The sequence below is a fragment of the Cibotium barometz genome, chromosome 1 (assembly GCF_041138505.1).
Source record: "Cibotium barometz isolate CiBa-2024 chromosome 1, ASM4113850v1, whole genome shotgun sequence".
Taxonomy (NCBI): Eukaryota; Viridiplantae; Streptophyta; class Polypodiopsida; order Cyatheales; family Cibotiaceae; genus Cibotium; species Cibotium barometz.
In genome coordinates, this window is record NC_141046.1 from 68216564 (window position 1) to 68230644 (window position 14081).

At 41.2% G+C, this 14081-nt stretch overlaps 1 protein-coding gene across 1 annotated transcript; it reads left to right on the forward strand.

The window, feature by feature from the left end:
* The first annotated feature begins 5513 nt into the window (after positions 1-5513).
* LOC147642374 (brassinosteroid-responsive RING protein 1-like) lies at positions 5514-7092 on the forward strand. Its single transcript, XM_086778681.1, has one exon. It carries the CDS (start codon positions 6460-6462, stop codon positions 6961-6963), a length of 504 nt encoding a protein of 167 aa, XP_086634807.1. The 5' UTR covers positions 5514-6459; the 3' UTR covers positions 6964-7092.
* Positions 7093-14081: the final 6989 nt, after the last annotated feature.

The window sequence follows — 14081 nt, forward strand, 5'->3', positions numbered from 1 at the left end:
TGGAGGACCACTTTTGGCTAGATAAGTGATGAGAGTTCAATCGATAGCCAATAAGAGCCTTGTAGGGTGAGAATGATAGTGCTAAACCAAAAATGATGACATGTAGCAACATTTGTTATCTCCTTGTGAACTTGTAGTGCTAATTTGAACTACATGTGCAAGCAAAGGAGCACTTAACGTTCTCGACAAGTATGATATATTAAGACTACACATGAGACTATTTTTTAATTAGGTACATTGACATTGTTTACGCATTACAATAGTGAATAGTGAAGCCCATTTTCACTGCTTTTATAATAGTGCTTTAATAAAGAAATAAGGGAAAAGCATTGAGTCCTAAGTGTTTATATTAACGGTGCTAGGGATGTGATGATTTAAATGCTACTATAAGCACTGCACACAATAGCACTTACATAGTAGCACTTAGTACTCCTTATATTAGCAATGTGAAAAATGCAAATAATAATAATAATAATAATAGATTTGTCCTTGTATGTATAAAGCTTTTGTGTACAAACATTAAAAACGTGAAGAAACAATTGAGGCATCCTAGAGCATGTACAAAGTTTTCATGTACAAACACTAAAATTTTTATTTTTGAATGAATAAGTTTAATTTTTTTTAAGTAATCACTATCGAAAGAACCAAAAAGCAAGTATAAAGTGCCAAACTAAAGAACCCACTCGACTGAACTCAAATGACACTTAAAAATAAGGAAACTGTCCATGAAGTCTCCCTTATCCATGTATGCTCTGACTCTAATTGCTTGTGTATATAAGCAACACGTGCTTCATTATGTACCTAGTACAATGATGCAAGTGCATCCAAAGCATGTTTGGTAATCCTGCATGACCGAATGTGAGAAATGATACTCCTCTTTATACTAACAAAGTAAGCAACGCAAGTGCTTGCACATCTTTTCCATCCCACTTTGTTTGTTCCTACGTAGGAGACCTATGCTATGCTGTGGTAATGCACGATGTGAAACCGAGTCCGTGTCTATAGATGTTCCTTTTACATCATGTTTATAGGAGGAACTAGGATGTTTCTCAATACATATTACATTCCATATCCCTTTGGCTACTAATACATGTTGCATCATATAGGACCATAGCGGGTAGTTGGTCTTGTCAAACTTATCCTCAGTGGGATAACATCCAAAATACATCATTGTCTGCCATTTCTGATAATACCCAAGCAAGTAATCACGCAACTTGCAAAGTGCTAAGTTCCCTTTGATGCAACCAAGCTGGCTACTAATAAGGTCATTGACAATGGAGACCTACAAGGTGTATGAAAGAAATGCAGAGTATAAGGAGTAGAAATTTTACTCGTAAGATGCAGAGATCGATGTCACTAAAGTGAAGCTCGTAGATGCTTTCTCATATGTATTTGTATACCTGTCTATAGTAGATGTGACAAAACTACTCTAGAATTTGATGAAGAACATTGCAAATCCAGTTCTTGAAGATGTCTGCAAAAAACCAAAAATTGCGCGAACAGTCCCCAAAACGCACCCGACACAAAAAATTAACCGCAAAACTCTAGTACAAAGTATTGCACACTTCATGGTCCTCTTTCTTCTACCGAAAGGGCTCCTTGATCCAATTTAAGAAGACAGACGACTCAGGGTGAAGGGTAGATAGCAGCACAAAAGCGAGGAGCATATGCTCTGATACCAAATGTTGGAAATAGGGTTACAAGAATGCGCACGCGTGCGTACACACACACACACACACACACACACACACACACACACACACACACACACACAATGGAGAAGCTCAAGGGAGCACAGAATGAGATGATAGATAGATAATGAATGTGTGCTATACAAAGAAGATAACTATACCCCAAGATGGGTGTATACTAGCACGAGGGAAAAAACCTCCTAAAGAGGAAAAAGTGCACCGGATGGTCCTAGTATGTTCACACATATCACTACCAAATATGGCTACAAGATTATGGATAATTTGAGCTCTTAGATTATGGAGAATCCAGCTATTTGAGATAATTTGAGCTCTTAGATTATGGACGATCCATCTATCACAATTTGAGTTCTCATATCATGGGCGATCCAGCTTCCTAAAAGATTCTGGCTCTTAGATAGGGGATGATCTAGATTTATGACAACTTGGACTTTCAAGTCATGGACGATTCAACTTTTCGACAATTTAATGATTTCGCTTTTCAATGATCCGATGATCCTAGCATCCTACGTCCCAACGTCCTACATGATTTCAGTATCCTATTGGGGGTTCTTAGGTCGCAAAAAAGACATATCCTAAATGATCTGACCATTCTTTGTGATCCTCGCCTAAGAGGATTCGACATTCTGTACAATCCCAGCCAAAGTCTAGACGATGGCTTGTGCGATCCTATCCGAAGATGATTTAACCCTTTTGTATGATCTTAGCCGAAGACGATTCAATCATTTTGCACGATTCCAGCCGAAGATGATTTGAAAAAGATACCATCGTTGCTTGTAGGCACAAGCTCAGTGTATGAAGTAGGAGTGCAAGCACCTTCGAGGACTATTGGTACGGTCCTCGAAGATGCTTGTAGGCACAAGCTTAGTGTATGAAGTAGGAGTGCAAGCATCTTCGAGGATTGTACCAATAGTAGGACTATGCGCATAGCTCCAAAAACATGCTTATAGAAGCGCATAGCCTTCCTAGAGCAATCAGCATGTGTGCAACAATAGAAACACACAAAACAAGCACATGATCTAATTCCACTACAAACAAGCTTGATCTGGTTTCATTAAATGCTTTTGCTAGAGCTGCAGTGGGCGAGGGAAGACTTCCCAAAATTTAGCAGTCAGTGTAGAAATGTTATTAGAGGAGCCTAACAGAAGCAAAGTGCAGCTTGAACATTATCACAAGAGCACATCAGAAGCAAAGTGCAACATGAACGACGTTAGAGGTGTGCATCATCGCTACTCACAGAGATAGAAGCTCAACGCTCAACTTAAATGAAAAAGAAAAGATTCCTATCAACAAAATGGATAGAGCCAAAAGCACATGACAAAGAAAAATTTGAGAACTTTAACAACTTTGGCCATCATTAAGCGAGCATTGAGCATGAAGCTCTAGGCTACATTTGCTAAAAAAAGTACAGTCAAGTGAGTGGAATAAGTTGAAGAGGAAAAATAAACATGAGAGGAAGAAGAAGGTTTCTAACACTTCACCAAAGGCCCTTATATCTTTAAACCTTGGGTTCCAACTCCTTTTTTCACACTCTCATAACCCCTAATCCAATGGGTCCATTCACATTGGCCTTGTCCAACCACACTCCATTTTTCATTTCACTTATAGCCATTTCCCATTTTCCATTTCACTTGTGGCCATTTCCCATTTTCCATTTCACTTATGACCATTTTCCATCCTACATTTTACACACCCATTATTAGTCATAACCTCTATGGGGGTGCCCATTATTTACGAGGGTATTTTATTTTAGATGTGCCTTATATTTATATCATTTTTTAAGATTAATGTGTTTAATCGGTTTTATGTGCTAACTAATATTATTTTTGATGTAGGCGATGATTGAGTGGTGGATTATTTGTCAAATCACATGTGGAATATTTGTTGGACCACAATGAGATATTTTGGAAGACATGTGAATACTTATTATGGTTACATATTTTGGCATTAATATTTTTGTAAGGCTAAGGCCTCAAACCTTTGTACATAACTCCAAGTGTTATTAAGATCCTAACACCCATACTTTAGCTTGAGGTGTATTCACATGGCTTGAGTTTTGTGGGGACACTGAGCTCTTTTGTGGAATTTGTTTTTTTTACATCCATCGATTTGCGTCATCAGGGATTCATGATGGGATATTTGGCCGAGATCAAGGATTTTTTTACATCATGAAGGTGTCTTAGGATGTGGGCGATGTTGCCACATGTATTCACCATGGGCATGACTAATCAAGAGTTTCAGGATGGTTGGATGATGATATTGAGTCTGTGGCTGCATGGCACACAATTTTCATTCATGGTGGGGGGTAGTCTATCAGTCATGGTGTGATACCATAGGGTCCTTTGAGGACATGTGATGTACATGCTTACATATGCATCGCGATCACACTGGTATTCACATGGGCCTCATAGTTTCTATGACTCATCCACAACATCTTCTAGCCATCATCTCATTGATTTACCTAGATAGATCCACTCATGTAGTATGATGTAGATGATGATGATGATGTATCACACACACACATGCACATGATGATATTGATATACGTGCACATGGTCATGTTATTGACACATATGCACATGATGATGATGTGTGTGGTATTGATATATGTAAGTTAAATCATGTGGAGATGGTCTTGAGGGTAGGGATGGCACCGTCCATTGTGAGTAATGATATGCCTATGCCTATCTAGCTTCCTAGGGATCATTTGGATGTAGTAGATGATCATGGGGATGTATTAAAGGACCGTTAGCATTCGATTGATGGTGGATGCCCATGAGTATGTGATTAGTGATGCGTCCATTGTTACACACATGGGTTTGATGATACTTCACATGTGGTTTCATGGGATACCTATGAGTATATGTTGGACACCATGAGGAGCATAGACCTAAATTTCTTATGTTAGATGTGTTAGGCTACTCTTCTAGGATGTTCACATGTGAAGACATTCGTCATTCGTCCTAGTTCCATAGCTTTTATGACAGCGTTCGTATGGATATAGTTCATGTGTTTGAGAAGCCATGCATTATATATGAGGTTAGTGATGACTTTACTGAGGTGAGGCCTCGTAGGAGAGGTAGCGTTATCTCAACATTATGCACATGGATCTTGAGTGCTTTGTATTTGATTTAAGTATATTCTTAGATCCAGTGATTATGGATGTTGACCTATTAGGGGATATGGGTCATATATGGGCACCATTGATGGAGACATACCATGCCTATGATGATGACTTCAAAGACTATGAGGGTGACATGCTCAGTTACTTGATGGATGATACTTCTTATTTCTCATGTGTAGGTACCTTGTCAACATTAAGTGATGATGTCTAGCCGATCATGCTTATGCTATTGATTATCATACACATGTAGATGATCTTGCACATGAGGACATGTTACATGGTATGGATCATGCTTATACATATGATGATGCAGTGGACCATGTCTTGGATGGTTCGAGTGATGCTACATGGGGCGACAACTCTCAAAGTGAGGGATGATGACCACAAAGGCACTTGCATGGAGTATGCCACAAATCATAGGAGAAAGAGAATGCTACAAACCATGTGACCCTCTCCTAGGGATATTTACCCCATGTGACTCCTTCAAAGTGAGGGTTGATGACCACACAAGCCAGGTGCAGCGAGCCAAAAACCATAAGGGGAAGGGAGTGCTCCAAATCATGTGAAGCAATATTTACCAAGTATTTGAATCTCACACGACTCTTGGATGGGCTTCTCATAAACCACACGCAACGGAATCATGTATGATGATGGATGGTTGCCGTATATAATATCGTATGCAAAAAAAAGTTTATACGGCATGGTAAACGTCTTCTCGTCGCATACGGCCACACGCTATTATCTGGTGCTGTCCCCTGATGAAGAGACGAACGCGGCCATCATCATGTGACTAGCAACCCACACTCACCGACGCCGTCAAAATCTTGGTATATAATGGCATATGATATCATCATAATCATGATGCACCTTAGCACTAGTGGCGTCTCCACTACTACTAATCGTGTATATATATACGTACATATAAATTTGCATCGACAGGCCTGTCGTACTCTGTGTCTTTGTCCACCCACTGTACGTCCAAGTGGGCGCCCACGAAAACGAAGTTGCCACAGCATTTTGTTTCCCCTCCTATACTACAGATGGACAACTTGATGTTTGGGAGAAGGAGTGTGGGGTGCAGTTTGCTAGTTGATATCCAGATCAAATTTGTCGGGTGAAGCTTAGAACTACGAGCTATGAAATCTTTAATAATGTTTGATGAATGAAGGCTCAAACTTAGCCTACGCGTGCATATATATATGTGTGCGAATCTCTCCTAGCTGCGGCTTCGAGGGTGTGTGTCTCCTCTCGCATCAACACCCCATGTGCGCTACATTTACTTTGAGAAAGAAATCCAGTTGTTTGCATATGCCTAGAAACAGCCGGGAAAATGCAATGAAGCTTTTCTGCGCAACCAATCCTCCTTAATTAATCCACCAGGTCGGTATCTTGTCCAGTATATATATACAAATACATCTGCACCTCTTCAACAGCTCAAGTTAGCTGTGCATTCTCTAAACAATCGCTAAGAGCGAGCCTGCACAAACACACCCACACACACATACGCAAATTAGATCACCAGCAGTCTCGAGTGGATCCCCTAGAAATGCAAGCTTACTAGATTTGAGCTTGATATTCACCTGGTAGATCCTTCCTAATCCTCCTAGTTTATAACTGATCATTAACATGGGGTTCGTAGTCGCTTATGCACCTAAGCTTATCATCATCGCAGGCCTCCTCATCGTTGCTTTACGAGAGTTTTGCAACTACGTGATGGAGTTGCTTGGCTTTTGCAGGGAAGCCAGTTTCTATACACAACAGCTGGAGGCTGATCAGACCTTGGATAATTTTCAATACCCTTACATGACCATGAATTATAACAATTCATGGAGCAATGCGACTCATATAAGGGCTTCTCTTGCACCATTGATATTCGAGGGCGCGCAGGAGTGCGGCACTGCGGTGCTGGCTCGGTGCGGGCGGGTGATGGAAGAAGGCGGTTCCATGGAGTGCGCTGTGTGCCTGTGTGAGTTCGAAAGAGGCCAAGAGGTCCAGATTACACCCAACTGCTGCCACGTCTTCCACAGCGAGTGCATCCACACATGGCTGGACCAGGATCAGAAGACTTGCCCTCTCTGCAGAACGTCCCTCGTCTCTACAAGTACTGCAGCTGCCCCCTGCAAACTATGATGATGCAGGCCCTTCTCACATCTTACCGTTTTGATGGGCTTCACAACAATGGTGCTGCTTGCTGCTAATATGCCGGGCTCAGCACGCAATTATTCATGATGAGAACTAATGAAGCCACGTGCTTGATCTGTTCAGCAAGTCCACATTATTATACAATGTTCATGTGATGCAAAGTATCGACTCAATATATTCACAGTCGATCCGGAGCACAGTACGTCACGGAGGAGGGCTGTCGATCCCTCGATCAGCTCCACCACCATTCCTCAGCTTGCCGCGCGCGATCGAGGTGCATCCACAGCTCACAATGGGCAGGTCAAATGACCGACCATGGCCACCACGCGGTCCAGCGTTTGTCCTACCAACTAAAGCCCCGCCGCCCAACAAAAGCGTGTTTGTAAACTCCCACGCTATTGCTGATGCTCGACATGGTTCCATCAAGTTATGTTTGTGTTGTATATGCACACATGGAGATTATCAATCAAGCATCAAGCACACAACCACTTGAGATGTACGTCAGATCAAACTCATTCACACAACCACTTAATGAGATGCACAGAAAGTTTTTAAAGCCTCCGGTAAGTGAATTACGTCCTGCAGGGCGCTTATATGTAAACTTTCTTAGCTCCTTCAATTCATCTACTAATGTGCTTTCATTGCATAGCCATATATCTAAAAACGACAAATTAACACAATGCAATCATCAGCGAAAGATTCTGAAAAAAAAAAGTGGTGAAGTGATCGGGCAGAATTTAAATAGAAATTATGTCGCACTATTAAATCTTTCATGTGCCACATTTTCTATTTCTTTCTATTTACACAAGAATTAGCAACCTTATAGATTAGACAAATTGTGGTAATGTTAAAAACTACTCCCATCGGTAGGTTTTCATTCCGGCATGCGTGCTAATAAGTAGTCCCTAAAAATGTCCCGTGTGTTCTCGCACGATTAGTGAGAGTGAAGTTTAAGTTCTTCGCATGCTGCTTCTCCTAACAACTGTAGAGGGTGTTCGTTCCAACTAGCCACTTGTGGGCTTGGAACGGTGATGCTCTCTGTGGTAATCGGCTATATATATGAGTGTCTTTCCTTGAAACACAACCTTTCGTAAAGGTTTGTGCTCCTAAAATGTGATATGCTGTGTTCACAAGTCTTAAGTTTTTCTTTGCCGAATGGATTATAACATGTCTTTAAGTGTCAATACTAATTGTAATTCATTCAATAAATGTGTAAGTAATTAAATCAATATTGCTTCTCCCTTATACCCAAATACTTAGTGAAAGCATGATCGAGGAGCCTCGTTCGACAGCAATCCATTAGTTGATATAGCTAGATACATATCCATGGATATAATAAAAAACTTTCCACAAAAGAAGCATGCATATAGATAAATTTTCATTTTGAGCTCTATGCAATCTGTTGCATCCTGTCATTACGTTTAAATGGCACTAATCATACGAATGATACACATTAAATGATCAAGTGGTTTTGATATTGGTTGACATGAGAATTATACAAGGTATCCTATTCTAATTTGCCGATCAACATATGGTGGTGTATGGATCTACTCCTCTTATGGTGTTGTATGCTTCGCTCCGTGCTCCTTCGGGTTGTGAGTTCTCATTGGGACACTTTATTTAACTAGGATGACTAATTGAAATAGTAATGCAGGCCAACTCCACTTCAATAATGGCATCCTCATCCTACTAAGTTGAATCAACGTCGTCAACCAACATATCAAAGTTGACCATGCAAATCAATCCTCCTCTAGTGGATGCAACTTCTTGAATCCTAACATGTCATTAAAAAATTCCTTGGGTTTCTAGATGTAGGTAACTATCTCAAGGTTATGATGAGGACTGCATGTGTGTGTGTGTGCGCACGTGCGGAGAGAGAGAGAGAGAGAGAGAGAGAGAGAGAGAGAGAGAGAGGGGGGGGGGGAGGGAGGGAGGGAGGGAGAGAGAAGTGTTAAGTGTGGGTTAGTGATTACTCACTAATAAGAATGTCTCGAGGCAGAAAATGGAACAAGGTGTTAGAGTTGTTTTTTGAACTCGGGCATAGATTTGGTTGGTTGACCATTATGGAGTCTTCGGCAAAAGGTCCACCACTCATTGGATGAGTTTTCTATGTTCATAAGTTCACTTTAAGGGTTTCAGTCATTTTCAAAATATGGATGTGGTCCGTGTCTCAATCACAGACCATTCGGGTCTCTCTCATGAATGGTAGACCAAGGATGCAGTCATAGGAATTTGGTTGCTGAGAAAAGTTCATCACCACAAAAGTGTAGGAAAAACTTAGGCCAAAAGTTTGAATTCTCAAATTTCAGAATAACCCCACGGGTTTTGTTATGGCTCCATCAGTGAGCTTGACTATCAGGCTAGTAGTGTCAAGTGGTGGTGGTTAACCCCATTTTTCCCATAATGTTGACCACAACTCCTCCATCTATGATGGTCATGACTTGGTTGTCCTTTATTTCATAGTAAGGAGAGCATTCATGTTATCACTTTTAAAGTAGTGGCCTAGTTTGTTCACCAATACCTTTGGAAAGGCTTGGTGAACTACCCCTTAGTGAGTTCATCATTTTCTAACTCATCTGAGGAGTCTTGAATCGATTGTTCTTCCATTCTCGCTTTTAACTTTCCATCCATCCAATCTTTTAAGTCCTTCTATAGGCTTGGACTTCCTTGGAGTAAGGAGCCAACAGAAATTTGCACTTGGGAGGAAATGAAGGCGGAGAGTCCAGCTATGTCTCTAGGTGCCTGTCCATTATCACTTAGATAGCTTTTGGGGGTGGTAATGGTGTATGGTATGTGTATAGGGCCTGTCTCGAGTGTTGTACTCTTTGGTTACTATCCAAGAGTTTGGAGGCCATCACCTTCAAAGCTTTTGTCCTCATCCCCTAATCCCTATTGAGTTTCCCTAGGTCATGGGACAAATTGGTTCTTTTCTTTGTTTTCTCTTGAGCTTAAGAAAGTGATGGTTTGAAAGTGCTTGTCTAGGTACTGAAGTGCTTGTCAAGTGGTTTAAAAGTGCTGGTGGTCAAGTGGTTTGAAAGTGCTGGTCAAGTGGTTTGAAAGTGCATGTCTAGGTATTGAAGTGCTTGTGCTTGTCTAGATACTAAAAGTGCTTGTCCAAGTACTGAAGTGCTTGACAAGAATTTATCAAGTGATCTGAAAGTACTAAACATGTGCTTGTCTAGGTACTAGAAAGTGCTTGAAAAGAATTTATCAAGGTGCTTAAAGTGCTTGTCAAGTGGTTCCTGGAATGCTTGTCTAGGTACTAAAAGTACCTGACAGGTGCTTACCATGTGGCCTCCAAGTGCTTGTCAAGTGCAATTGTTTGGGAAGTGCTTGTCAAGTGGTCCTAAAGTGCTTGTCTAGTTACTTAAAGTGCTTGTTTAGGTACTTAAAGTGCTTTTCTAGTCATCTGAAAGTGCTTGTGTAGATCCTTGAAGTGCTTGTGTAGCTTGAAAGTTAGGACTTACAAGTTCTTCTCTGGGGGCATGCTATTATAGATTTGTTCAAATACATCATTTGACAATTCATATACATTAGGCTCACCTTCTACCGAGCACATCGGAAACCTGATGCATCGCAGTAGGTGGGAGTAGATAAAAGCAGGGGGCTTGTCATCCAAAAGAACGTAGGTGTCATCTTGGCCATTTACCTTGTCGTAGATCAACGACAAATGAGTTCTTTTGAATATGGTTATGCCATTCATCCCTTTCAGATTTGATGGTCAAGCGCTTGGTTTTAGTGCACTTCAAGATGTAGAAGTCTGCACCTGGCTCTTCTGCATTCACTGCAAAGTTCTGGCCAACCATCAAGGCAAAATAAAGCAGTGCTGCATAAACAAAGTGTCATGGATTTTGTCATTAGAGATGTAGAAGTGGGTTGTCTTCCGAATGGTACCAAGCACATCACGCAGGTACGAAATGTGGACCAAGATTGTCACCTGAGTTGAATACCAATGTATTGACTGAATTTCATTCTGCACCTTGAAGGAGTAATTCTCTGCAAAATCCACTACTGACACCACTACATCATCTGGAAATTTATCCAAACACTCTTTGAATTGTCCAGCTTGCCATCTGTACTTATAATTGTGTTTGATGAAGTTTCCCAATTTGCTTTGAAGCAAGGAAGTGAAAGTCCTCGGGCTGACTTGGCGAACAACAAGATCTTTCTGAGTTTTTGCTTAACCGTTCTCATCCACTTCCTATGGAACGTCATCAAAAAGCTTGACAATCATCATAGAGATGTCATCGCTTTTTTCATGTGGACACAAGGAGATCTGTTTAATGCCACAATGTTTGCATGTACCCAAAAGACATTGTCTACGGTGATAAGCACAGTCAATGGATTTTGGGCATAATATAGACCTCCACAGGTCTGTTAAGCTTGAAAATGTGGCATTGGAGGCCGCGCACGACGCTGTTCCATCATGAGAACTGCAAACAAGGCACCTGCAACAACTGCATGGCCGGCCATGTAGCCCATATCTTCCCTGGCACATCTGATTAAGAGCTTCCTTGAAGTAGACAAGCTGCACATGGTATTCACAAACAGCAAGTGTTGCGGTCCTTCAACTTGCGTACGAAGTATGGCTTTAGACCCTCAAAACATCTTAGGGAGATCCTTATGTTAGGATGAGCCACTTGGAACCGCATATAGAAGTCCCTCTGTGACAAAGAAGACAAATTTAGACACACTATCAAGCATTATAAATCATTCTGAATTAACCTATAGCATTGGTAAGCATTATGATGCACTTTCAATCAGTGTAAAGCTATGACACTCATTAGGTGAAGCTCTTAGACGCACTTAGTAGCACTTTCTGCACTTGGCAGCACTAGTAAATGGTACCAAGCACTATAAAGCACTCTCAGGCACCTGCAAGCACTTAGAAACCTGAGGATCCATTTAGATGAACTTGGAATAACATGAAATTTCTTGGAAGCACTAGGAAACACTTAGAAGCAATTGGAAACACTAGCAAACACTTAGAAGCAAGTAAAGCACTTGGAAGCACTTGGAAGCACTAGCAAGCACTTAGAGGCACATGGAATCACTAGCAAGCACTTAGAAGCACTTGGAAGCACTTAGAACCACTAGCAAGCACTTAGAGGCACATGGAATCACTAGCAAGCACTTGGAAGCACTTAGAACCACTAGCAAACACTTGGAACCACTAGCAAGTACTTAGAAGCACTTAGAAGCACTTAGAAGCACATGGAAGCACTAGCAAGCACTAGAAGCACTTGGAAGCACTTAGAAGCACATGGAAGCACTTTCAAGAACTTAGAAGCACTAGCAAGCATTTAGAAGCCCTAGCAAGCACTAGCAAGCACTTACAAGCACTTACAAGCACTTGGAAGCAGTTAGAAGCTCTTGTTATTACTTCTGAAGCTCTGTTAAGCCATTACAAGCATAAGCACTTGGAAGCATTTGGAAGAACTCTCTGGCACCACTGGCAGCTTTTTGAAGCACTATTAAGCACTCAGAAAAGCAACAAAAGGCACTTAGAAGCACACAGAAACATTTAGATGCACTTGGAAGCACTTATAAGCACTTACAAGCACTTTGAAGTAGTTAGAAGCTATTGTTATCACTTCTTAAGCTCTGTTAAGCCATTACGAGCTTAAGCACTTGGAAGCATTTGGAAGAACTCTCAGGCACCTGGCAACTTTTTGAAGCACTATTAAGCACTCAGAAGAAGCAACAAAAGGCACTTAGAAGCACACAGAAACATTTAGATGCACTTGGAAGCACTTACAAGTACTTACAAACACTTGGAAGCAGTTAGACGCTCCTGTTATCACTTCTGAAGCTCTGTTAAGCCATTACGAGCATAAGCACTTAGAAGCATTTGGAAAAACTCTTAGGCACCTGGCAGCTTTTTGAAGCACTATTAAGCACTCAGAAGCAACAAAAGGCACTTAGAAGCACACAGAAACATTTAGATGCACTTGGAATGACATAAAATTACTTGGAACCACTATGAACCACTTATTTAGAAGCACTTGTGATCACTTGAAGAAGTATGTCAAGCACTATAAAGCATGGTTAAGCAATATAGTGCACTGTTGGGCACTCAGAAGTGGTCTGAAAATGCTCAGAAGCACTAAGATGCACTCATGACTTGGAATTTCTTGGAATCACCATGAAGCACTCAGAAGCATCTGAAATCAATTGTAAATCTTTGTAAAGCACTATAGTGCATGGTTAAGCATTGTAATGCACTGTGGGGCACTTGCAAACATTTGGAAGCATGGTAAAGCACTCTAATGCCCTATCATACAAAATTTAAGTACTGTCAAGCACTCTAAACCACTGACATTTAGAAATCAGTATCGTATAGAAGAGCATATCCAGATACACTATTAATCATATGCGAGCAACTGTGTAGCTCTTAAAACACACTCTCAACACAGTGATATACCTGAGGCAAATCGAGTAGATGCACTGGATGTAGTACATGCGCACTCTTGCCTATCCTCTTTCGAACAACATCTTTCTTGTTTGGGGAGATGCGAGTTTCCACCGACCAAAACTGAAACACGATTTCTCTGATTTCACTGGTGATGGTGCTTGCCCTATGCAATTGACGGTGACAAGAATCCAAGGGAAGTGACCCTTCCTCTGCTTCATGTTACAGCCAAAAATTGGCTGCAATGACATTCCTTCGATGAACTCCTAAAGCCTTGGCAACTTCTCTACCACTCATTTGATTGTCAACACCAGATGCGCCATTGAGGCATGCCACGACAGTAGCCCGCTTTAAAAACAACTCGTTATTTGAATGGGGTGTCTTCACCTCAAATAATGTATGACAAATGTTAGAGAAAATGAGTCTCTCAACCGTCTCTGACGTGTGCTGCAACACTGAGAACGTTGGATGACAGAGGAGCTAGTGTAAAATCTTTGTTTGAAGGCCCTCGGAAAGCCCGTTTGTTTGTTTGCGCCAGCACTGAGAAACTGCTATGCAGATTTTCTTTGCCTCTCGCACATCAATGTCACCATCCTCGCGCGTACGTGCCATCCTCTTCTCAATACTTCTTTGTTCCCTCTTCTTTGCAACCCAGTAGTTTCGAAGACTTGGCAGAAGCTCTCTCGGGATGTGT

Coding starts and splice junctions, on each gene's coding strand:
- LOC147642374 (XM_086778681.1), top strand. CDS start 6,460: ATGGGGTTCGTAGTCGCTTATGCACCTAAGCTTATCATCATCGCAGGC.